The 25,287-nt window shown below is 31.8% G+C and overlaps 2 protein-coding genes across 3 annotated transcripts; one reads left to right on the top strand and one right to left on the bottom strand.

The window, feature by feature from the left end:
* The first annotated feature begins 11,273 nt into the window (after positions 1-11,273).
* Positions 11,274-15,217, top strand: LOC126699496 (GDSL esterase/lipase At4g10955-like). 2 transcript variants are annotated; one of them, XM_050397351.1, is made up of 3 exons: positions 11,274-12,266; positions 12,429-12,559; positions 13,816-15,217. In XM_050397351.1, exons 2-3 carry the CDS (start codon positions 12,498-12,500, stop codon positions 14,789-14,791), a joined length of 1,038 nt encoding a protein of 345 aa, XP_050253308.1. In that variant the 5' UTR covers positions 11,274-12,266; positions 12,429-12,497; the 3' UTR covers positions 14,792-15,217. The 2 variants fall into 2 exon arrangements, with proteins under 2 accessions (XP_050253308.1, XP_050253307.1); XM_050397350.1 differs by having other exon boundaries at positions 11,274-12,278.
* A 765-nt stretch (positions 15,218-15,982) lies between these two features.
* Positions 15,983-20,791, bottom strand: LOC126699487 (GDSL esterase/lipase At4g10955-like). The gene is made up of 4 exons (XM_050397332.1): positions 20,631-20,791; positions 20,199-20,239; positions 19,795-19,901; positions 15,983-17,120 (listed from the first exon to the last, which is right to left on the bottom strand). Exons 3-4 carry the CDS (start codon positions 19,857-19,859, stop codon positions 16,088-16,090), a joined length of 1,098 nt encoding a protein of 365 aa, XP_050253289.1. The 5' UTR covers positions 19,860-19,901; positions 20,199-20,239; positions 20,631-20,791; the 3' UTR covers positions 15,983-16,087.
* Between the last annotated feature and the right edge of the window lie 4,496 nt (positions 20,792-25,287).

Raw genomic sequence — 25,287 nt, 5'->3', positions numbered from 1 at the left:
TTTTGCAGGCTTGGGCATGATTTAAAAATCTGCGGAATTTCTGTGCTTGCGATTTTCGATTGGTTGAGTCTAATTCTCGATCGGTCGAGCTTAACAGAAATTTTCTTCCTTTTTCTGCAATCAACTAAACTTGAAACTTGAAACCAACACTTTTAAGCATTGCCTAACATCTAGACTGGACATATTTTGTTCTCGGTTTGCCAACACAATAAAAACGTGATTCTAAACATTTAAACCTAAATTTTTAGAACCTAACAACTTTTTTGTTGCAAGCCTCACAATTATTCTAAGTCCAAGCTCCTCCATCTTCTTACTGTCCGTAAAATATCCAATGTATTCGAAACAAATAGGATCAGCTGGGTTCACAAAAATGTGAGGAACCCATGGAGATAGCTTCACAAAAGGGTCATGTGCTTGGGCATCATTTACAGCAATGCTGAGGCCCGTGAGGGCTACCTTGAAAACACTCTTTGAAAAGCGGAGTCCAAACTTCAGCCCTTCATTCTTGATCGCACCCTCTATGGGGAATGAATAGAATGGAGGGTTAAAAAGATAAGTTTCAAGAAAAAAAAAAATTTCTTGGCCATGTTCTTTCCTGCAAGCAATGCCATAGCTGACTCCAGAGAATGTCCAGCGCCAGCCACACATTTGCACCTTTACACAAATCAACAACACAATCCATTGCAACTTCAAAGCATGGAGTCTTGTGAAGTTTGTTAAAGAAGCACCGTAAGTTTAAGTTGATGTCACGTAACACGGTGTCTGGCTCGATGATTGTGCCGCGAAAGGTAATAACATATTGTGGGATGTTTGGATCATTTGGTGATGGATATTTGTACTCATAAACAGGGGCGGCCCAACATAATTTGGGGCCTAAGCCGAAAAATTTATACGGGGCCTTTAATATGTAAATATTAATTAAACAAAATTATTTAATACTAATCAAATTAAGGTTAATTTGATACATTAAATACATAAATAATACCAACTAGACTAATGTTAATTTCATATAGAGAATTGAATATCATAGTTGAATTATAAATATTAATAAAAAGAAATAAAAATATATTATGATTGAAAAAGATACTTTTTTTGGATATAAGACGATGCGTAGTTAAATAAAGTCGTAATCTAATTTTTAATTTTATATTTTGATTTTAAGAGAGAGAGAGATAGATATTATTTGGTGTATGGTTTTGTAGGATATTAATTTACAAAAATCAAAGTCTCAAACTCTTAGGGGAGATTAATCTATAATTGATGATTTAACACATTTGCAACATCTTTTTGAAATATTTTAGGGTTTCAATTGAGTTAAGGTTCTATTGGTCTCGTACTTTGAGAGTCTTAATAGAAATGAAAAAGAAAAATGTGCTAATTAAAAGCACTATAAAATGTTTAAAATATAATGTGATATTGTCTCTCATTGATAAACTTCATCAATTTAACTAATGAATGTTTATATCACGTTTTTTGTGATTAATAACATGACAATTTGTAAGTCAATAGTAAAATTTGTATATCACTAATAAAAAAAATGTACAACATTTAGAAAATATATATGATTGTATAAAAATTTGGGCCTTTAACTATGAAAAGTGGGGCCTTTTTTTCTTAAGGAATTTTTTTTTTTTGGTGGGGCCTTAGGCCTAGGCCTAACTTGCCTAGGCCTTGAGCCGGCCCTGCTCATAAATGGCACCGAATATGGAATCCTTATGCCCAATGGACTGGCCATCATGGTCGATGAGCTTGTCTTTTAATTTGAAATCGAAGGATTAGCCCAAGATGGAGAAAGAGCCTGAGATTCATGGCGGTGTTGCTGGCGGTCACGTTCAAGAATGTATACTCCTTTCACCAAGCTGGCGAGAACCGATCTTCGGTGATCCATGTTGTTCCTGCGCGCATGGAGAACATTGTAAAATAGTAAATATATATAGTGAAGTTTACCTGTTAATAAGCCACATGATATATCAACTAGTTAGGACAAAACATATTACATTAGACGATAACAAACACCTTTGTGATATGATGCACCTGGTATAACCAATCCATTCAATGGGACATGTGCCCCCGTTATTTTTCATGGGCCAAAATACCAGTGAGTTATGTAATAATACACCAGAATTTAACATCAACCCAGCAAAAAATGATCAAATTCATACTTAGAAATGGACACAATCTTTGTCAAGCCAAAAAGTCTTCCACCACAATCTTTGTCTTACATTTTTGAACAACTATTCTATGTAATTGATTACGATCAAAAGAGAGTTTTAAATGGTCAAAGTGAGCATCTTATTCTTTGGATGCATTAGAATTCACTTGCAGTTTTTTTTTTGGTTAGAAAATAATTATCACACTAGCTATTGTACAATTATCGTACGCATACTATCATGTTGGTTCAAATCGTGTTTTGAAAACATGATTTCGGTTATAATTGTGAAATTAAGTTTTCAAAACATGATTTCACAAGAAGTATTTATAGAATGTGTAATAAGAAATGTGTAACAAGATTTAGCATTTTTTGTTGAATAGAATTCCGTAGCAGCTGATTACACCCTGTTAGTGAAGTATTGGTTAATGGTCTTACCAGTCAACAACTGTGAGACGCACTGGCCATGAAAAGCTGAAATTTTGACTCTTAAACGACATTATCCTTTGTTGAGATTTCTAGCCGCAAAAATTTAGAGAAAATCATAATGTCTCACGACACTCAAATAGAATACACAAAAAAGTTCTCAATTAATAAAAGTGAAGTTTATTGATATTAATTACACACACTACTCTTGCTTTCTTACGCTACGCATACTAGCTAGGTACAGACCACTCTTACTTTCTTATTATTTCAGTAACACTTGCTTGGTTCTTCTACAATCAATGATAACCTTTATATAAAACACATAAAAGAACAAACTATACTACAATCCAAAAACAAAAAGACGGGCGTAGGCAGGATTTTTTTTTTTTTTTTTTTTTTTAAGGGGGAATTATATGTTCATATGTTAGTCATAACTCATACATGTATTATATACAAAATGATCATTAAAATTAAATAAAATTCCTAAACCTTTGTAAGTACTACAAATTCTGGGTCAAGCAACCTGCTGGTTATTTGGATTTGGTTAAGGCAGTGTTGTGTGTAGAGATGTACATGTCAAGGGTGTGCTAATGTTTCAAGTTTATAAAACAAGGAGGAAATTCAACAAGAGTCAGGTTGGTAATCTTGCTGAGAGAGTTTGGATTTTGGAAAGCGAGATTGGAGTTGTAGGCCAAATTTTCACTGAGGGTGAGAAATGCCAGGAATGCTGTCAAATGCTATTTATAATGATGAGAAGTATAAAGTGGAGGATTGGTTTCTAGTTTCCAAACCAAACCCCTTCAAATTAATTGACTTGACTTTTGCATCCAAGTCCAACTTCGAAGTTCGAACTTCCATAGATATTAATTTTGCAATTTGCTAATTGAATATTAATATGAGAAATGCTAACGAGTGTCCTAAGGGCATTTATTAAGAATCCAGTTAAAGAAAGTTTTTATGGGAAAAGAAAAAAAAAGCAATTAATGTTTTAACAACTTTTTTCATTTTCCATAAAAGTGATGTTAAAACTTTCCTAAAATAGATTCTTAACGAGTGCCCTAAGGGCACTCGTTACTCATTAGCATGACCCTATTAATATAACCACGACATTACAAATCGCACGTGGGAACTAAAGCAATAAAAGATAATTAGAATATAATAAAGAATAATATTACCTCAAAATGCACTTAGAGCAATTGTTAATAAACCACTTTAAGAAAGTATTGATATCATTTTCATAAAAAATATAAACATGTATAAAAAAAATTTATTAACTCTTTTTTCTTATAAAATATTTCTTAAATTAATACCTACTTTTCCTTATTATAAAACTTGGGTATTGCTAGTTGTCTATTAAAAAAAAAAAAAAAAAAAACCTTCATGATATCGAGACTGCACATGTGGTGTGACAATCAAATCCGTAATTTATTACTATTATGGATAATGATTGGCTTATATATATATATATATATATATTATCCCCCACCCACGTTCGGGTCAGACTGAAGCTTTACCAAGACCCGTTCTGCCCCCACAGACTTGGTCTGTATTGGGTAGTCTTTTGGGCCTGTTTACACACTAATTAGCCGCCACATTCAATATCGTTTTGTAGTGTTGTAGTTCTAAAGCATAGATTCATTAGGAAAAGAATTCCACCACCTAGTAGGGAAGTTAATGATAACATTTTAGAAATGAGAAATTATTACATATTTTAAAAATGTATGGTTTAAAAAAGTGTAAGTTAATATCATGTATAATTGTAAACATCTTTTCAAAAAAATGTATAATTTGAATCGTATAATTGTGATTATTTTTAATTGTATCCATATAAGACTACACCCTAGTTTCCATAAAAGTAGTGTGAAATCATCTCTATCTATCTATATATATATATATATATATATAAGCTGAAGTGTAGTATTTATTGTTGTTACGCTTTGGTTGAGCCACCTCAGTAGAAACTTCATTATTATTTATTTATTTTTTGTTTCTAATTTTTTCTATATATATATATATATATATATATATATATATTAAATTTTCTCATTTAATAAGGTGACTTAAAAAATCCATTATTTAAAAATTAAAAAAATCTTTTAACCATTATTTTTATTATTAATTTTCCAAAACTCTCACTCTTTTTTACCTCTTTATCTCCCCACTACCTTAATATCATTCATTCTCTACCATTTTATCTTCATTTATTTTGGCTCTTCTTATTCTTAACATATTACTATAAATTTGACATTTTCTAGCTTTTTCATTCTATGCACAGTTTCCTACACAAAAAAGGTTACTTCTCTCTCTCTCTCTCTCTCTCTCTCTCTCTCTCAATTTTTTTTTTCATTTTTTTTATTGCATCCATACTTAAGTTGATGAATTTTTGTGTTAATTAGAATTCTACTTTGGGTTGATGCGATTTAATTTTGTGTTTTAAGTTGTTATCTTTTCTATTCTCTTTGATTATTAAATATTATCCTACTGCATTGTATATATAGTATATAATAATTTAATGTTATTGTATTACATAGAATGACTTGGATAATTTGATGTTTATTGTTGTATATTTTATTTTTACTCTTTTTTCTTCTTATCTTATTTTATTCAAAATTCAGTCACATCCTCCATACATATGTAGCACAAATCAAGAAAATGGCTAGACACACACTTGCATTCCTTTACCATACATTAGGAGAATCAAAATATTTGTGTGATAAAGGATCATATAATTTATAATTTAGATAGCACTCTTTGAATGTGTCTAGGCCTATAGATTGAGCAATTTGTAGTCTTAGAGCATCCACAGTAGGTGTGGCAAATGTGTCAAATGCCAAATATTTGGCACATTTGCCACACCAAACACAAAAATAGAGCTTTATCAGATGTGTCAAATCCCAAAAATTATACCACACAGCTACAGTACCGTTGCAAATTTGCAACGGTACGAAATCAGATGGTATAAGTTTTAATCCTTTTTTATTCTCTTTTCTCTCTCTTCTCTCTTCACTTTATTCTTTTCTCTTCTCTCTCACCGATTCCCTCTCTTCTCAGCCACCGATTCCCTCTGTTCTCTCTTTTCCCTTTAATTTAATTAAGATCAGTTTGACGGTGGCCATTATTACCGGAGGCACAAGCCATCGCCGAGCCAAGCCTCGCGAGTTCACCGAGCCTCACGAGCCATCGTCAAGCCTCGTGAGTTCGCTGCTCACGGTGCACGAGCCATCGTCATCGCCGACATCCAAGATGAGAAGGGCCATCGTCATCTTCATCACTCTCTGATCTCACCAATCTCTCTCTCTCTCTCTTTTGGTGGTTGGTTGTTTTGATTGTTGTGGTTGGCTGATTTTGGTTGATGGTGGTAGGTTGATCGGATTGTGGGTGTGAGATTTGTGGCTGTGTAGTGTTTGTTTGAGTTTTTTTTTTTTTTTTTTTTTTTTTTTTTTTTTTTTTTGTGTGTGGTAGCAGTGGCTGATATTAGTGGTCGGTGGTTGATCTGTGGGGGTGGCCAGTGGTTGTGGGCTGTGGCGGTTGATCTGCGGGTGTGGGTTGTTGTTGATGATGGTGATGATAGGGAGGAGGAAATATATTATTTTAATGTGTAGTAAATATTATTTTAATGTATAGAATTAAATGATAAAACATCTGATAAATGAGATGTTGTAAAATGATGTGGTAAAATAATAAAGTAGGTCTTTAGTCTGGCAAAATGGCATAAATTATGCCACACCTGCTATGGATGCTCTTATAAGGCTATTGAGAATGGACTTTTTGAATCAAGACTAAAAAAATATGGACTATATATCATTTAGATAAAAACCTTTATCATAGATATATTAATTTTTTTGCCACAAATTTAAATCATGCAAACTTGATAATTTTATATTATGAGTTAGCATCATGTCTGCTTCTTCTTCTTCTTCTCAAAAATATTATGTATCATCTTTAAAGGATGCCAACAATATTGATCCTATGGGAAAAGTTACAGAAAATATTGAGAAAAAAATGTTTTATATTACAGACTACTAAAAATGCTTTTTAAAAATTTAAACCTTTCTATTTTTCATATCATTGTCGTGTTTTATAGTTACCACATGTGATAACTTAAGTTTTAATATTTTTAAGTTGTTTTGGCAAAAAGAAAAAAAAAAAAAAAAAAAAAAAAAAAAAAAAAAAAAAAAAAAAGGTTGTCACAAAACATGAGTTCATGTAAGGCCACCAAACTTGATAATTTGCAAATGATGGAACCATTCTCAACAATATTTGCATAGTTATATAGTTCCCGGTAAAGCAATCAAGCAAACTTTTAGCCTTCAAAAAACACATATCTATCAGTGGTTAAACGTTTATCTTGGGTAGTTTTAACTTTTCATATAATTTTACCTCTACATATTCATCTATTTTAATTTAGATTAAAAAAAAAAAAAAACTTTAATTTAGACATTTATAAGTAAACAATGAAATATTGATTCATGAATAATCCAAAAAAAAAAAAAAAAATCATCTATACATGTTTATCTTGTGTGGTCTACTATAATTTAGATGATTATAACTTAATAATGAAGTCTATAAACAAGGTAATTAAAACAATCATATTTCTACAATTCAAAAAGTTCCCATTTCTTTTTTCAAAAAAGGCCTTTTACATTTCCTTAGAATTAAAATTTTTTAAAAAAAAAACTTTGACATACCACTAACCTAACTGCTTCATACATTAAAATTTTTTTTTAATGCTCATTATTACTTCTGTAAGGACACAATTTGGCTCCCAAGCCCAAAGGATGGATGAACTTAGACCCAAAGAGCCCAATACAATGAATTTGAAGAGAGCGGGTTGAAAAACTAGGTTTTAATGAGTCAAACAACAAGTAAAATAGATCCAGATGACAAGAAAATGAAGATTGACTAGTTTAATCTAAAGAAAATCGTCCTTGGCATTATCCAAGGAGATCAGTTCTTATATATTTCTTCTTAGGTTTGATTACAAGTTCAATTCTTGATTGCTATAGTGTTTTTCTCTTAATTTCTCGATCTCCTCTCTTCAGGGTCTTCTTTCTATTTTATACTATCTTCCTTCTTTTCTCTTTACCCTCCATGTATAGGGCAAATTGCTGGTATTGATCCTTGTCCCATCAACACCTTCTTGAAATCTTTGGTAGTAGCTGTAAGGTTGAAAATTACTATTCAGGTATTACCTTCGCATTAATGTGGCCAGTTGGTTAGGTGCAGAGCATTTAATGTAGTGGTAGCAACTTTTTCTTTAAATATTTTAGGACTTCCCTCTATTCTGTACTTCTGTGATGCTTATCCATATCAATAGAATCTCCTGAAACGCTGCCCTGGATGGTAGACCACCATTTTGGACTTCGGCTTTGATTAGTCAAGGAGGTATTCATACTTGGACTGCTCTCATGGACCCTTATGATCAAAATTAACATATTCACTTACCAATACAAACTTCTCTGATAATGTTCACCTCTTCTCGGACTACTTCATGTTCTCGAATTGGGCCCTAGGCCCAATATATTCTACTGGGCCTAACATCCCTACAACTTCCGTTAAGATATTATAGATGTCTTAATTGATTGAGACCAAACTAGAGAAATACCTTTCATATTTCCTTGAAAATTCAGAAAGGGGAAAAAAAACATTTGATATACCATTAATGTAACTACATCTGTAACTATTCAAGTCATCCATGATATATATTTCTTATTGATAACTATAAAAACTACAACTAGTAAGGGAACATACAAAGTAATCAAGAATAAATGATGGAAGAAAAAATGAAATGAAATCAAACGTCAATAGTAACCATTATTTGGAAAATAAAAAAGTGGCCGAGAGGAGTAAGAAATAAAATAGAAATGCCTATATAGAGGACATTCAAAACTTTATAGTGCAGTAAAATCAACCACTACATTCACTTAATTAAATCAATAATCAATAATTAAATATAATAACACAAAATTTAAACTTAACTAGGGAAATTATATTTCCCATCATAACTAAAAATGAGATGTTCTTTGGTAATTTAGAAATTATATTAGAAATAAAGTTAAAATATTTTATAATCTCATTTTTTGACATTTCATTTAATCTTATACACACACACACACCATGACTTAAAAAAAAAACTGATGAACAATTTTATCTCTTATTTAATGTCTATGTTATGCAAATGATCAATTAATAAATATATGATAATGGTAAGAAACCATATAAGAAAGATTATAAAAAATACGATATAACTATTTTTAAAAAAATTCTTTACAAAGTTTAAGGACTAAAATATTATTTTACATAAAAATTATCACGCACAATGCACAAGTCTGTGACTAGTTATTAATAATTGCTTTAAAACACAGTTAACACGAGCCAATCAAATTTACGGTAAGTGGACTAAGAGCTAAAGAGTAAAGAGAACCGTGCTTCCCAAGACAGCCAATCAAATTTATGGTAAGTGTTTTCAGTTGAGTTTAATAATTTACGGTAAGCGGACTAAGAGCTAAGGAGTAAAGAGAACCGTACTTCCCAAGAAAGAGTGACTATAAACAGATAAATGACAAGAAATATATATATATACTAGTATTATGCCCGTGCAATGCATGGCTTAATAAAAAATATTTGGATAATATAATTAAATTTAATAATAAATAAAATGAAAAAAGAATTAATTCAGAATTTAAGATTAAAAAATAAATTGTACTTGTACACTTAAAAGAAATTTAATTTTTATTTCTTATTTTGATATTTAAATAATTTGTTTTAGTGTTGATTTCATTCAAATGGTTATAAGTTATATCAACCCTAAACCAGCATATGTATCCATATGTAACATTCTAAATTAATAATAAATAAAAATATAATACTCTAACTTAATGTAACATTCTAACTTAGTAATAAATAAATGTAACATCCTAACTTAAAGTAATGTTTGTAATTGTATTGTGTTTTAGCCTTTAAGAACACATATATTATATTTTTTTTATCATAAGAAAAACATAGATATTAATATTACACATGAAAAAAATAATGAATTCAATAATTGAAATGGTTGAAAACAAAATTAAGCCAAAACCTCAATTCATTAATGAAAAAATATCCAAAACTAAAAAAAAAAAAAAAAACGGAGTTAAGTAAAGATAAACTTACATAGAAATTTGGACGAATGGATTCTCTCGTATCCAATTTCATGTTTGACAACAACAAATTTTGCTTTTAATTAAAGAATATAGATTACATGGAACAAAGCACAAAACAAAAGCCATACCAATTAAATCCATTATAAAATATTGATGTCAACAACAAATAATCATGTAATAAGAAATTAAAAAATACAAATATATTGTTTGCTATATTGACTTCTAAAAAAAACACTAAAATGTGTGATCAAACATAGAATTTCAGCCTATCTATAAAACTTGTTAATAAAAATCATATTATATATAATAAAAAGGTAACAAATACACAAAATCTATTCAATTTGACGAAAGAAAAAAAAAATTACCTGCAAGTTTGTAGGTAGGATAGAGAGGAGAAAGGAAGAATATAACAAATAATTGTAAAGTACGTAATAGAAATAATGAAACACCAAAAAACTATGTGTATATATAGTGAGAATTTTAGGTTGTAAAGAAGATGATATGAACAAAAAAAGTAATTTAGGTGAAACTCAAATATTTTTTTTATTTTATTATTAAGAAAAAGTAATTTAGGTGAAACTCAAATGCAAGTTGTATTTTTTTTTTCCTTTTACCCTTTTTTAAAACTTATCATAAAAAAAGAGAGAAGTTTGGAACGTTTATGATGTTTATCAGCTTTTTCATCTCAAATGGACTTGAATAGGAAAAAGTTGATGAATGATAAATTGGAGTTTTCGGTTGCCAAAGTTCGTGAATGGTGATAACGTTTTTCCAAGTTCCAACTACTACAAACAGCGAATGTCCAAATGTTTGTACTTTTTTTTTTTTTTAAAGCAACGTGGAAAAGAAAAAAAGAAAAAAAAAAAGAAAAGCAAATTCGATTTTTTTTTTTTATTTCTCTTTTTTATTTAAATTCTATCTTTAGTTAATTCTATTCTATTGATTTCAGGTTTTGTTGATAACATTTTAGATAGACACAACTGTTATAGTTGTAAATCAAATATTACTTTCTTTCATTACTTAATTTGTCATATTTATCCAAAAAATATGTATATATTTATCCTTAAAATCTAAAAATTTATTAAAATTTTTGCAATTTGGTGAACCACGTGACGCAACCACGACGTCTAAGTCCAACTTTTATTATATATATATATAATATAATATAATATAATATGATATGATTTTTTTTTGAGAAACAAACACACACACAAGGGAAAGAGAAAGGGGTTCTAACACAAATGCACACCACATCTCCACTCAAAAGCCATGATAACTTTTAAGGGGGAGTGGGACAAGTTATACTACACTAAATGACAAGAAATAGATTCACCAAGACAGAGCGAGAAATTATAGGTAGTAAAAATTCTGAGGCCACAACTCGCCATATGGTGAGTTGTGGTTGGTGGAGGGGTGTCCTCACCATCACCCCTCCCCCAACCACAACTCACCACATGGGCAAGTTGAGGCCAATGGTGTGGCACCAGAACCACTCTTATAGATAGATATGGCACTACAGTATCAACAATTTCATCTTGAACTGTGGCCAATAAAAAACGGGACAGATCATCAAAAATTTAAGCGAACCTGCAATGTCACCAGACTTGCTCTAAGTCTGTTGCAGAGAACAAATTTAAATTTAGTACTGTGGCACTGAAATTTTTAGTCAAATGAAAACTTTGTCGAAGAAAACTGTCAGAAATTGTGTAATGGGGGATATATATAGAAAGGGATCATTTCACTCCAACTCCAAACCCCAGCAGCGTTTTTTAACTTCGCAGCGACAGCGGCCTCGCCACACGCCTCCTCCAGAGTTATTTTTTTTTTTTTACTCTCTGATATATTCTTACTTATTTGTTCATGGCTGAACACATCACATCATTTTCATGTTTTTGGGAGTACTTGAAAAGGGCCAATGGCCTTTTGACCAAATCTTTTCTCACCCCTAAAAACAAGCAAAAGGCTGGAGAGTGAGGTTACATTATTAATCTTGTATGTCCTATATTGTTAGGATACCAACAGCTGGTTTGTGCTTGTGATAGTGCAGATAGCTTTACTGTGTGTATCTTGTAACGTGTAGCTACAGTAATCAAGCATGTGCTGTTACTGTAATTGAGCATGTGCTTAATATGCTTTTAGAGATGAGGTAGTTAAGGGTAGTTAAAAGTCTGTATGGCTGGTTTGTAGATTCTGTCAGATGCTAGTATAAAGGAGCACTGAATTGTAAAGGGGCATTTCATTTAATGAATAAGCTGATTTATGTGTTCGGCAGCATTAATCACCCAGGGGTCTAACTTTTCTCATTTTATACATTTGTGTGTTTGAGTGACTTTAGGGTTACTTAGGGGACCTGATTTTGTATATTTTGTGTGTTGGAATGACTTTAATATAGGCTTTTTTTAATGCCTTACCTCCTTTGTTTTTGGATTGTAGTACAGGTTGGTCATTATATCTCTAACAGATTCTATATATGCCAAGTTATCCACCAATTGCGAAGCATGCAAGTGAAATAAGAAATAAGAGTGGTGTGTAGTGTGTGCAGCAAAGTGGTGTGTAGCAAAGTGTGTGTAATAAAATCAATAAAACTTTTATTTTATTGAGAATTTGTCTATGTATATTCTACTTGAGTGTAATGAAACTTATTACAAAGTATTTAATAAGATATTTTCTTGCTGAGTGTAAAATTTATTGTTTTGACTAAACTTTTGCAGCCAAGAAACTCAACAAAGCTTTCTCTTTCTTTCTCAAAAAAAAAAAGAAACTCAACAAAGGAAGGAGTAATGCCGTCTCGTAGTGAAAATTTCAGCCTTTCAGGACCAAATCCCAGAGTTGATATTAACTGGTAAGACCATTAACCAATTCTTCAGTACTAACAGTGTGTAATCAACTGCTAAGGAATTTCATTCAGCCCATAGCAAACTAAAGAGAAATTCCAATGCATCCAAAGTATAAGAGATGTTCACAGTATTTCATTAACGAATCCAAAATAGCGTAATACATTGTTCATAGTTTCATTTTTCAGAACATTCAACGTGCAGTGTTAGGATAATGCTTGATTTTAATGCACCAAACAGGCTTTTTCTGTTGACTCAAAAAAAAAAAAAAAACCGACTTTTCTGTATTGTCACAGCCTAGTGGTTTACCTGCACCTCCCCAAACATATTATTTACTGTTTTTGCTTTTAGTGACTCACAATTATAAATTAAGATGAAAACATACACACGGAATAATATATTTATTTTCTATATTTCACTCTGCCATCTTTTATATCAAACACATGATAGAAAATTAAAATCTTTTCTGTCCTCATACTTTTCCATCATCTTAACATTTTCTACCTTTCTAAGTTCTAACCAAATAAAGCTTCTTTTTTTTTTTTCTTTTTTTTAATGAACTTTTAAGATAGAGTTTCTTGATATATATAATTGTTTGTGTTTGGCGTAATAAAAGCAAAGTGAAACATACTAAAAATACTATAAGTTTCACTATATAATTACTACAAATTGATGTGGCAATGAATGAGATTGATAAATTTTAATAACTTAATAAATGAATATTTTAATTACTTTTTTTTTGGGTTATTGGTGACACAAATTTGTAAAATTTATGTTGTAAATTTTGTAATACCTCTATTACTCTTGTTAAGTGCACCACTATTACTACCAACCAACTAATGATTTATCATCTCATCATCAAGTCGTGAAATGAGTTGTGTCACTAGACTTATTCTTTGGCTTAACAAGCACAACAGTCTTCTCCCTCTCTCTTTGGATTTCTCTCTAGATTCCCCCCTCTTTGTTTGTCCCCTGAAAGTCCACTTCTTGAATAAAAAGTTGGACATTTTTTGTTGGGTTGATGTTAAATTCTGGTGCACTCTATACCTCACTGGAATTTTGTCCCATCAAAAAATTGATGTGCGTACAAGTCCCATAAAATAGTTCGGTTATATCAGATGCATCTCAAAGGTGTTTTTTATTGTGTAATGTAATTTGCTTTTTCCTAACTCGTTGATATGTATATGGCTTCTGTTCTTGAATTTTTATTTATTAACAAGCAACCTTCACTAAATATTTTTACTATTTTACAATATCCTTGTAGGAACGATGTAAAATACAGAAGATTGGTTATTGCCTGTTTGGTTAATGGAGTGTACATTCTTGAAAGTGACCGCCAGCAGAACCGTGATGAAATTGAGGCTCTTGCAACACCTTGGTGGGAATCCTTCCATTTCCAACTACATCACAAGCTCGTAGACAATAATGATTCCATATTCGGTGCCATTTATGAATACAAATACCCTAATCCTGCTCCAAGCTTTCCACAATATGTTATTGCCTTCCGAGGAACACTCATGAAAAAGGAGACAGTGTTACGTGACGGCAAATTAAACTTCAAGTGCTTCTATAACAAACTTCACAAGAGTTCCAGCTTTCAACTTGCAATGGATTGTGTTCTGGTTACTATGTCTGGAGGTGCAAGGGTGTGGTTAGCTGGACATTCTCCGGGGTCAGCTATGGCATTGCTTGCAGGAAAGAACATGGCCAAGATGGGTTACTTTCTTGAAACTTATCTTTTTAATCCTCCATTCTTATATTTCCCCATGGAGGCAGCTATCAAGGATACAATAGTGAAGTTTGTTATCCGCTGTGCAAGTAGTGTTGTCAGTGCAGGCCTGAGTCGTGATGTAAATGGTCGCCAACATCATGAGACTGAAGATCATGAACCTTTTAATGTTCCGCTATCTTCCTGGATTCCTTACCTTTTTGTGAATCCACATTATCCTATTTGTTCAGAATATATTGGATATTTTGAACAGAGGAAGAAGATGAGGGCAAAAATACTTGGAGGAATTGATAGGTTTTTAACAAAGAGTTGCATGGATTCAGGCTCAGAACCACTGAATCTCATTCCTTCAGCAGATCTGACTATCAATAGGTGTCAATTGACTGAATTCCAAGGACCCTTTTGTAAGTATAAAAAATTTAAAAGAGCTCATGGAATTCAACAGTGGTGGAATTATGTTCCCTGTGATTCTCTGCGTTATGAGTACAACGCTACAAACTATGTTGAATGAAGCAGCTACTGTGTAAAACAGGCCCAAAAGACTTGTCAATGCAGCAGTCCAGACTCAAAATATGAGGAGGAAGAATGGGAGAAAGTATCTCATAAGAGTCATGAGAACAATGTTTCAATGACATGTGGGTTCCACATGCATGAAACCCACATGCCCTATTGGTCTTATACAAGGTTTTTTTGCAGAATGGATATTGGCATTGTGTTACGGATAAGAGCTGAAGATAATCCAGCTGTCCATAACAGCTGCTGAGGTTAATCCAGCTGTCTAGAGTAGCTGTGATAATCTCCAAGACGAATTACAAATTGTAGATAGGATCTACTGAAGATAGGATAAGATGAAGTTGTTTGTAATTCAAACTCTTTTATATTTTGAATCTCTGTATTTGCACAATCCTATATAAATGAAAAGTCCTAAGCCGAATTGGTAAGGCTGAAAATATTCTAGAATATTATTGTGCTTATATGGTATAAGAGCTTTTGTGACTCACATCCTTTTCATAGCTTTTTCGTCTTAGTTAGCCTCTATTGTCAACACTATTGCCCTTCTCACTTGAGGTCTCTACTTTTATATATATATATATATATATATATATATATTGATGTTAGAAGTGTATTCACAAAGACACCCCTAATAGAATAGATCTTTATCTATCACTCTTATTATCAATAAATAAATAAATAATAGTAATTTAATCATTCGGATAAACTCAATGTGAGCCATAGTAAGTCTTATAATGGAGAAAATCTTACTTCAATCACTTATCCTCTCTCTCTCTCTCACATATGAATTGATATGCTTAACAATATATAAAATAAAAAAATATATATTATTAATTAATATACATATTCTCGCATTATATCCTAATTTTTCAAAAATTGTTATTTCACCGTGTCATACTCGTACTTGTGTTCATTTCCATGCTTCCTAGTGCTTAAAGAATTGAAAATAAATTGTAAATTATTGTAGTGACAACTCAGATTTGTCTTTCATAACCTTGTAAGCTCCTTTAACCTTAGAAATCTTTATCAATACAGGTGATATATTTAGATCGATTGAAATCTATGAGGTGGAGGAAATTCTAACTTGGCAAGAAGCCCCCTAGACCACCTCTATCAAGAAGCAAATAAGCAAATAAACAAAACAAGAAGCAAAAGAAGCACCCCACCAAACAACACCCCCCCCCCCCCCCCCCTAGACCCACATTCGGGTCAGACAAAAGCTTTACCAAGACCCATTCTTCCCCCACAGACTTTGTCTGTATTGGGTAGTCTTTTGGGCCTGTTTACACACTAATTAGCTGCTACATTCAACACCGTTTGTAGTGTTGTAGTTATAACGCATAGATTCATAGGGAAAAGGATTCCACCACTGTTGAAGACTATGAGCTCTTTTAAACTTTTTATAATCATCAACAACACCTTCAATATCTGGGAATTGAACCCTATTAATGGTCAGATCTGCTGAAGGAAGGAGATGCAGTGGTTCTGAACCTGAATCCATTCTCAACACACTTAAGCATAGATTCCACGTGGAGTTCTTTGTTGCAACCATCTCAAATTCTTCAACTCCGTTATCCTCCATCTTCTTCCTGTGTTCAAAATATGTTGCGTATTTTGAACAAATAGGATCATCTGGGTTCACAAAAAGGTAAGGAACCCAGGGAGATAGCACCGCAAAAGGGTCATCAGCTTGGCCACCATTTACAACAAAGTTAAGACCCGCGAGTCCTGTCTTGAAAACACTGGTTGCCAAGTGGATTCCAAACTTCACTCGTTCATCTTTGATCACACTTTCTAAGAGGGCCGAGAAGAATGGAGGATTGAAAAGATAAGTTTCAATTAAATGACCCTCCTTGGCCATTTCCTTTCCTGCAAGCAGTGCCATAGCTGACCCCAGAGAATGTCCAGCTAACCACACGCTGGATTCACCTTTAGACTTAACTGTTTTGCGAAGAAACTCAACTGCTTGTTGAAAGCGGGAACTCTGGTGAAGTTCGTTAAAGAAGCACTGGAAGTTTAACTTGAAGTCTTGTGACCATGTGCGTCGTTTGATGAGTGTGCCCCGAATGGCAATAACATAGTGCGGGATGTTTCGAGAAGAACAAGAAGAAGGTGGGTATTTGTATTCATAAATGGCACCGAATATGGATGAGTCCTTATTGTCTATGAGTGTTTGACTTAATTGGAAATGGAAGGACTCCCACCAAGGTGGAGCAAGAGCTTGAGGTTCTTGGCGGTTCTTCTGGCTCTTCTGGCGGTTGCGTTCAAGAATGTACACTCCTTTAACCAAGCTGGCAACAACCGATCTACGGTAATGTTTGTCGCTCCTGCAAGGAGATTGACAGATTGTAAAGTATGTGGTAGAAATATAAGGTGAAGTTAATTTACTTGTTAATAAGTAGAATTTTTCAATAACAGAAGAGAAGCCACATATCAACTAGTTAGGGAAAGAAAAAAAATTACATTAGACCATTACAAACACCTTTGAGATGCATCTGGTATAACCAATCTATGCATATGGTATAATATGAATACACCAGAATTTAGGATCAAGCCATGAACCCAACAAGATATGATCAACTTTTTATTCAGAAATGAACTTTCTGGGGACTGAAAAAAGGGAGTAGGGAAGTGCATTAATGCAAAGAAGAAGAGAAAAATGAGACCGTTGTGCTAGACTCTTAGTTAGGCCGAAGAATAAAGGCAAGTGACATCTTATTTCATAACTTGTTGAGATTACAAATTATTAGTGGTTGACATAAAATTGGTGTTAATGGTAGACTTCATAGGTGTAATTTAATATTATTGATGTTAGAAATATTATAAATTTTACTGTATAAGATTTACAAACTTATATATTTCACTAATTCAATCATTTATTCTATCTTTTCTTTAAAAAAAATCGTACATTTATATATTATTTTTTTATGTTATTGAAATAAGGGTGAGTTTGGTTCAGCTTTTTGAAAAAGTGCATAATGAAAAAGTGGAGTTTTGTAAAAGTGCATAATGAAAAAGTGGAATTTCAAAAAGCTAAATGTTTGGTAAAAACTGTTAAAAAGTGCATAATGAAAAAGCTGAGTGTTAGGCTAGTACTTATAAAAGTGGCTTTTTGAGGGGTAAATGACCAAAAAGGACAATGTATATATAAGAGAATTTATTTCATACTTTTTTTTTATGTGAATTTGTTTCATACTTAAATCAATTACTTCATCATACTTAAATCAATTTTTCTCTTTCTAAAAAAAATATTTTTTTCTTACCAATATTAGCTAATAATAACCTACCATTTAAAATTTATTGTGAAAGTATTGTAAAAATATTGTGATAAAAATTTATAGTAATTTTAATTTTAACATACTAAAAAAATTATTTTTTTCTCTTTCTAAAAAAATTATTTTTTTCTCACCAATATTAGCTAATAATAGTCTACCTTAAAATTTATTGTAAAAATATTGTGAAAATATTATGATATAATTTCTTTTTTCTCCCTTTTTTTCTCTCCACACACGTGGCTCTACTTCCTTTTTTTTTTCTCCTCTTTTTTTCTCATCCACCCACGTAACCACACTATTTTCTTTTCCTTTTTCCTTCTTTCCTCTACCATCTTTAGTCCAGAACATTCCCAGCTCTTTTTCTTTTCTTTTTCTTTTTTGCCTCTTAGCACTTCGGTCCAGAACACAGCTCTGCTTCTTCTTCTTTTTTTTTTTTTTTCTTTTTTTTTTCCTCTTAGCACTTCAAATCGGAACACATCGGAACCATCGAAACCAACGCCAGAACTCATCCTTTATTCTTTTTTTTTTCACACTCCAAAGAAGAAGATGATGATGATGATGAAGATGATTGAAACATAAGGATTTTGGGATTTTGGGTTTTTTTTTTCTATGGATTTTGGGTTAATTTTGAGTTGGGTTTGGGATGGGTTTTCTGGATTTGAGTTGATTTTAAGTTGTTTTTGTGTTGATTTTGAGTTATTTTTGGTTTGGATTTGTTGATTCTGTGTTCGGAATATCAAAGGTTGAAATGGGTTTTGTTGATTGTGGGGGTAGACCGGTGAAGAAGCAGAGGAAGACGAAGAGGAAGAAGAAGAAGAAAAAAGACACAGACGAGAGATGAGGGCGTGAGAGAACTGATGGGTATTTCGGTATTTTTCGGGTTTGCAACGGTAATATACAAAACGCGCATAGCGCATTTTTATTTATGGACCCCTAAGGGTCCATAATCCCTTCCGCGTTTGTTCTCAGTTTTTTCTCAATGCTCAAAACGCAACTTTTATAAAAAAGTTGTGTTTTGAGTTTACCAAACGCAAAAGTTGGTTGAACTTTTTTCAAAACGCGCTTTTTGGGTTCAAAAAGCCGAAACAAACGAGCACTAAGAAAGTCTACAAACGTAACAAAATCTCAACAATTTTAAAGAAAAATTGTGGTTGGTATGTAATCTTATTTTATTTTATTGACACCTTAGCTTGTTGTAAAAATGGTGTGATCATAGAATAAGAATTCTATTGAAATTTATCATTCACATTCATTGTCAAGTTAATCAATTTGTAAAACTTATATAGTAAAATTTGTAATATTAATTTTTAGCATTTTTAAGTCAATGTTTATCACACCAAACATAATCTATCAATATTAAAACGATTAAGAATAATATAACTTAACTGACATCTCATGTTGTTTTCAACAAAACTATTTAGGGATCAAATCATCATCCCAACTATTCATTTAAAATCACGATCAAAAAAAAAAAAAAAACTATTCATTTAAAAAAATATATAATAATAATAATTGTGAGTCACTACTCACTAAAAGCAAAATTATTAATATATTCTCTTTGGAAAGGTGAACATAAAATTAGATGAGGCAAAATTGAATTTGAACCAAAGGAAAATACCATATTCAAACTTGAATTTTTTCACCCGAATTAAAACAGGTTCATCCATGACGCGATCTTTTTTTTAAATATTTTTTTAATAATAAAATTCAGAATTCCTTTTTTTACCAGTCGACTTTAGCAGTGAGATGTCCTGGTCCTGATTCGAGGAAAATTTGCTTCTCAGGAGGCATTACTCCTTATGTTCCTCTCTTCTTGATTTCCTTTGAAATAAACTGCCATGGAAGAAGCAAAAGCCTTTGAATTGTTTATGGAGCCAATTGATGTTCGACATATAAATACAAACACAAGCTAGGGAATATGCTTCTCAGAAACTAAGGCAATGCAAAACATGTTTTATTTGCACAAAAATTAAAAACCAATAAAATGGTAGGTATTACTTTATAAAATCACTAATTTAATTATTTATAGTAGAATACAAAAATTTAAAAATACATATATTTAAATAACGTATTTAATTCTTTTTTATTTAAAAAAATTATTTTTAATTGAAGACTAAAAGGCTAACTTACTCGATGAGGTAAATCTTTCGAAATTCTTCTGTTTTAAATTCCTGCAAAATATCTCACTTATTAGAGAATAACAAAAGAGAAAAAGAAAAACAGAGTATGGCTTTACTTTAGAGAAAAAACAAATAAAGCTACAGTAATCTAAAATCAAACCAGATTAATGACTTGAACTAACTCTAACAGCTATAACAAATGCTGTAAATCACGCTAATCAAAATTAGTTCCACCCGATCTTTCAATAATTAACCAAGTAATCCTAGTGCAAGAAATGCTAGCTGTTGCCCTTCTCTTGAAAACCCGAGTGAGACAACTGCTGTTGTGTCTCTCTCCCCCAACAGAAACCAAACCCCTACCGAAGATGTTGAGACCAACTGAAACCCACCCAACGCGAGTTTGAAACCTGTAAACTGAGATCGAGGTTGCAAAGAGTCTCACCTGAGCTGAGTTGGAGGGCAGGTTCTTTGGATTGAGAGAGATGAGAGACCAGGAAAGATGGAGAAATGTGGAATGAATGGAAGGCTTGCTTGCGCTGCTTTTATGTACTGTTTGTTACTGACTTGCTCTGCTTTTATGTAAAAATAAAGACTGAAATAGACCCTTCCTTATATACTAATTGGGGACCTCTTTGGGGCTTTTTAGAAAAGTACCACCTCTGTTTTCGTGTTAAAAAAACCATTACTACCGCTATACCTTCCTGTGGTTTCATTATTACCGCTATCCTGTGGTTTCATTACTATCACAACACCGCTTTTCTTTTTTTTTTCTTTTTTTTTTTTTTTTCTTTTTTTTTTGGTTTCCCACAGTGTATCCTCAAAGCTTTCAACCAGAGACTAATCACTGTTCGTGCCGGGTCGGCCCACGAAGGGGTAAAGCACTGGCCCAGGGATTCTTTTCAAAGTGCAGGTAGCAGGACTTGAACTAGGGAGCACACCTAGTCGAGCCAAGTACAAGCACTCTGGGACCAAGCGCCGAACCGCTTGGCCAACCCCACTGGGTTCACAACACCGCTTTTCACTAACCTAACTTTTTTTTTTTTTTCGATACACTTCACTAACCTAACTTTTTCCATGTGAAAAATTTCAGATCCGAGTCTTATTTCCCTAGGCTCTAGTACACGGTAAGGATTTTCCATGGAGAGCATTAATGGTAAAAAAAGTGCCATGTCATTTAAAACCCAAACCACACATTTAACTGCACACTTAGCTGGGGTTAGACACTTAACCCATCTGAATATTTCAAACTTAACCCATCTTTGACCAAACCCATCTCAATATTTCAACCCATCTGAATATTTCAAACTTAACCCATCTTTGACCAAACCCATCTCAATATTTCAACCCATCTGAATAAATCCATCTCAATATTTCAAACTTTTAACCCATCTTTGACCAAACCCATCTCAATATTTCAAACTCTCTTTCTCACTCTCTTCTCAATATTTCAAACCCACTTCTCTCTCGCCTCGCTGTCACGGTGTGGATATCTATGATTTGATCAAGCTTTTAACTCAGCTCCTCGCTCAGTTCCTCGCTCACCACACAGGCAGGTCAATAGGTTGCAAGCAAATGTTTACAGCTAAAAAATTTCAATAGCACTAATAACGCTAGTGGGAAGAGATTTCACTGCTTTTACTTATCCTTTTTAAGTCCTTCAAATTCTGGGTCAAGCAACCTGCTGGTTATTTAGATTTGCTTAAGGCAGTGTGGTGTGTAGAGATGTCAAGGGTGTGATAACTGCTAATGTTTCAAGTTTATAAAATAATGAAGAAATTTCAACAAGATTCAGTTTGGTAATCTTGCTGAAAAAGTTCGGATTTTGGAAAGCCAAACTGAAGTTGTAGGCCAAATTTTCACACGGTTTTGAGGATGAGAAATGCCAGGAATGGTGTCAATTTTTTTTTAATTTTTTTTTTTATAATAATAAGTATTATGTGGAGGATATAGCTCATATGGGTTTTCTCAGATCTTTCTCTTTGGATGATGAGTTCCTGGATGCTACAATCTGGAAATTGGTTCCTAGTTTCCAAACCAAACCCCTTCAAATTAGTTGACTTTTGCTACAATCCAAGGAATTTGATTTGGTACAGATTTTTTCATCGGTAACTCCCTAAAGTTTGATTTAGCCTCTGCCGTTTATCCTCAAAAAAAAAAAAAGTTTGATTTAGCACATCATTTACACGAACTAGTCGTTAACCCGTGCGATGCACGGGATAGTTAAACAAAATTTATACACATTCACTTTTATTGGTACAATCATTTGAAAATAATTCTAACTAATACCCAAATGTAAGAGACACATTGACTTACTATTTAAAGTAGCCTTCTGAAGAATTTACACATATTGTGCAACTGAGCCTTAATTTCTCATCAACAATAAAAACATGGAAATTCAAAACATGGAAAGAAAATAAAAATTACAACAATTAATTCCATTATCTTTCATGCTATACTTTGTAATTGTAATAAAATTGGCTTCTACTATTCTCTATTCTATAGAGATATGAACATATTGGATTTCTCAAACAATTACCGGTATTGCAATGAAATGATTTATTATTGAAAATAAGAAACAAAGAAAATCTGTCTATAGCTTAAGAAACACAATATACTAAAATTAAAGAGATAAAATTTTCGGAGGACAAAATATTATAGATAATTTTAGAAATAGATTATACACTTAAAAGGGTTAGTAATTTATAGCACTTACCCCCCTATTAGTATACAGACACCAAGTGCGGTCGTCGTAACCCTTTGAAAGAACCTTCCCCAATTGGACCCTATCAAAAAAAAAAAAAAAAAAACACCAAATTAACAAAATTGATCCAAAAAGGTCTAAAAAGCACACAAAATCAATTCAAAAAACAAAAATATGAGACAAAGTAATTACTTTTCGCTACCAATGAAATCGTCTTTTGTATTGCTGTTCCAAACTGCAACACTTATCTCTCTAAGGCCTTCAATTAACGAAAACACAAACTTCTCTTGGAATACCGGAGTATTATGACCATCTATACACACACACAAAAAACAAAATCAGCATAACTCACTATAACTCTATAGAAGCCTAAAAAATATAAAGAGAAATTAAAGGGGTTGAATTTGATATTTACGTTTGGAGAGAGAGAGTTTGCAGAAACTGTGGCTTTATATTTCTTAACTTGAGAGAGGGGTAAGGTTGCTAGGGTTTTGAGGTGTTATAATGTTTTTTTTTTATTTTTTTTTTATTTTTTAAATATTGTGCTAACGTGGAAAATTGTGGTGCCAGCAGAGGCTTCGGTTTTATATATATATATATATATATATATATATATATATATATATATAGATTACGATCAACCACTCTCACACAAAGCACATGTCGCGGACCTGATTACTTGTGTTGTAAAATCTCATTTACGTCTTTAATAAATTTATCTGTTTCGATAAAAGACAAGATATGAATTTTGACAAATTTTCACCCAAAAAAAAAAAAAAAGTTTGGCTCCAACTGCCACCCATATTTTAAAATTTTAATTATTAAATTGCATATTTTTTTATATTATTAACACACAAATCGCATTCTCAAAAAAAAAAAAAAAAAAAAACACACAAATCAAATTTTGTGCCAATTGGATGTTATTTATTATTAAATTTATAAGTTTATTTTTTATACATAATTTTATACTATAAAAAAATTGAAATTTAAATATTTAATTGTTGAGATAGTTATTGATCTTTGATTTTTTGGAAATGTTGCAACTTGCTAGTATAAAAAATATAAGAAGAAAATGTAATCTATTAATAGATTTGTCAAAATGACAAAATTTGATTACAAACTTAGTTGTAGCCTAAAGCTACAACTCTCACCAAACAAATAAACATGACTACATATTTTAAAAATCTAATTGTTGAATTGTATGTTTTTTATATTCTGAAAACACATGTCAAATTTCATATCAATCGAATATTATTTACTATTTGATCCATAAATTTATTTTTTATGTATAACTTTAGACTAAAAACGCGAAATTTAAACATTGATTAATGACATAACTATTAATTTTTTTTTTGAAATATTAAAAGTATGGAGGATATAAGAAAAAAAAATGTAATCCAATGGTGGATTTGTCAAAGTTTACATCCAATAAAAAATATTGAGTGAAGTTGTAACCTTAGCCTACAATCAAGTAATTTGTTGCTAAACTTTGTCCTTGTCAAAATTCACATTCAATAAAAGGATATTGAGTGAAGATGTAACCATTGGCTAAAAGCTAGCCAAATTTTGATCTTAATTTTTATCGTTAGCTAATTTTTTAATTTTTATGTAATTTTTGAAACTAGAATTTTACTTCCTTACATCTAGGTGTTTTTAAGGAGTTTGTTAGTCAGAATAGAGTCCTATATGGTACTATATCAATTAGAATGAACAGGTTTACAAACATTTGTATTTGATATTAGGTGTACTTAAGGGATTTGTTAGTCAACATAAAGTCATATTATGGTACTAATTAGAATAGGTTTAAGAACATTTGTACTTGAAAAATAGATTTTCTGGAGCTAAACCTATAATATATATATATATATATATATATATATATAAAATGAAAATTCAGAGTTCAAAATTTCATTAATAAAAATTTTAAAGAGGTTTTTTTTTTTTTTTTTTTTTTTTTTTATGGATTCCAAGTAATTATGACTATTAAATTGGATTTCATCATTGATCTGTTCATGCCTATTGGGTGTCATAAAAAATTTGTTGCTTGAAGAAAAACTTGCATTGCTACCCCTAAGTACACTATTGCTCTTAATGGTGGCTTATTGGACAATTTTGAGGGCAAAAAAGGTTTAAGAGATGGGATCCTATTTCCACATCGAGTCAAATTTTGTGGATGGCAAAGAGCTTTATCTTAATTGCTTCAACTTTTAGCTTTTGTTAAAGGATTAGAGGGTTAAATAGTTTGTGTAACAAACACACTACTCATTGGTGTACTAAGCAAGGGCTACATATGTGTCCATGTTCTAGAGTCACATGTCCATAGATTCTCTCAATTATTTTATTTGTTGGTACTTATATTACTTTATATACTCCCACAAAGCTTTATAAATTCTCAATG

This window comes from Quercus robur, chromosome 9 (genome assembly GCF_932294415.1).
Source record: "Quercus robur chromosome 9, dhQueRobu3.1, whole genome shotgun sequence".
Lineage (NCBI taxonomy): Eukaryota > Viridiplantae > Streptophyta > Magnoliopsida > Fagales > Fagaceae > Quercus > Quercus robur.
Note: the sequence above shows the minus strand (reverse complement) of the source record. Positions and strands in the feature narration are given on the sequence as shown.

Coding starts and splice junctions, on each gene's coding strand:
- LOC126699496 (XM_050397351.1), top strand. CDS start 12,498: ATGCCGTCTCGTAGTGAAAATTTCAGCCTTTCAGGACCAAATCCCAGA. Junction 12,560..13,815: donor CCCAGAGTTGATATTAACTG/GTAAGACCATTA, acceptor ATATCCTTGTAG/GAACGATGTAAAATACAGAA.
- LOC126699487 (XM_050397332.1), bottom strand. CDS start 19,859: ATGCCTCCTGAGAAGCAAATTTTCCTCGAATCAGGACCAGGACATCTC. Junction 17,121..19,794: donor CTCACTGCTAAAGTCGACTG/GTAAAAAAAGGA, acceptor ATCTCCTTGCAG/GAGCGACAAACATTACCGTA.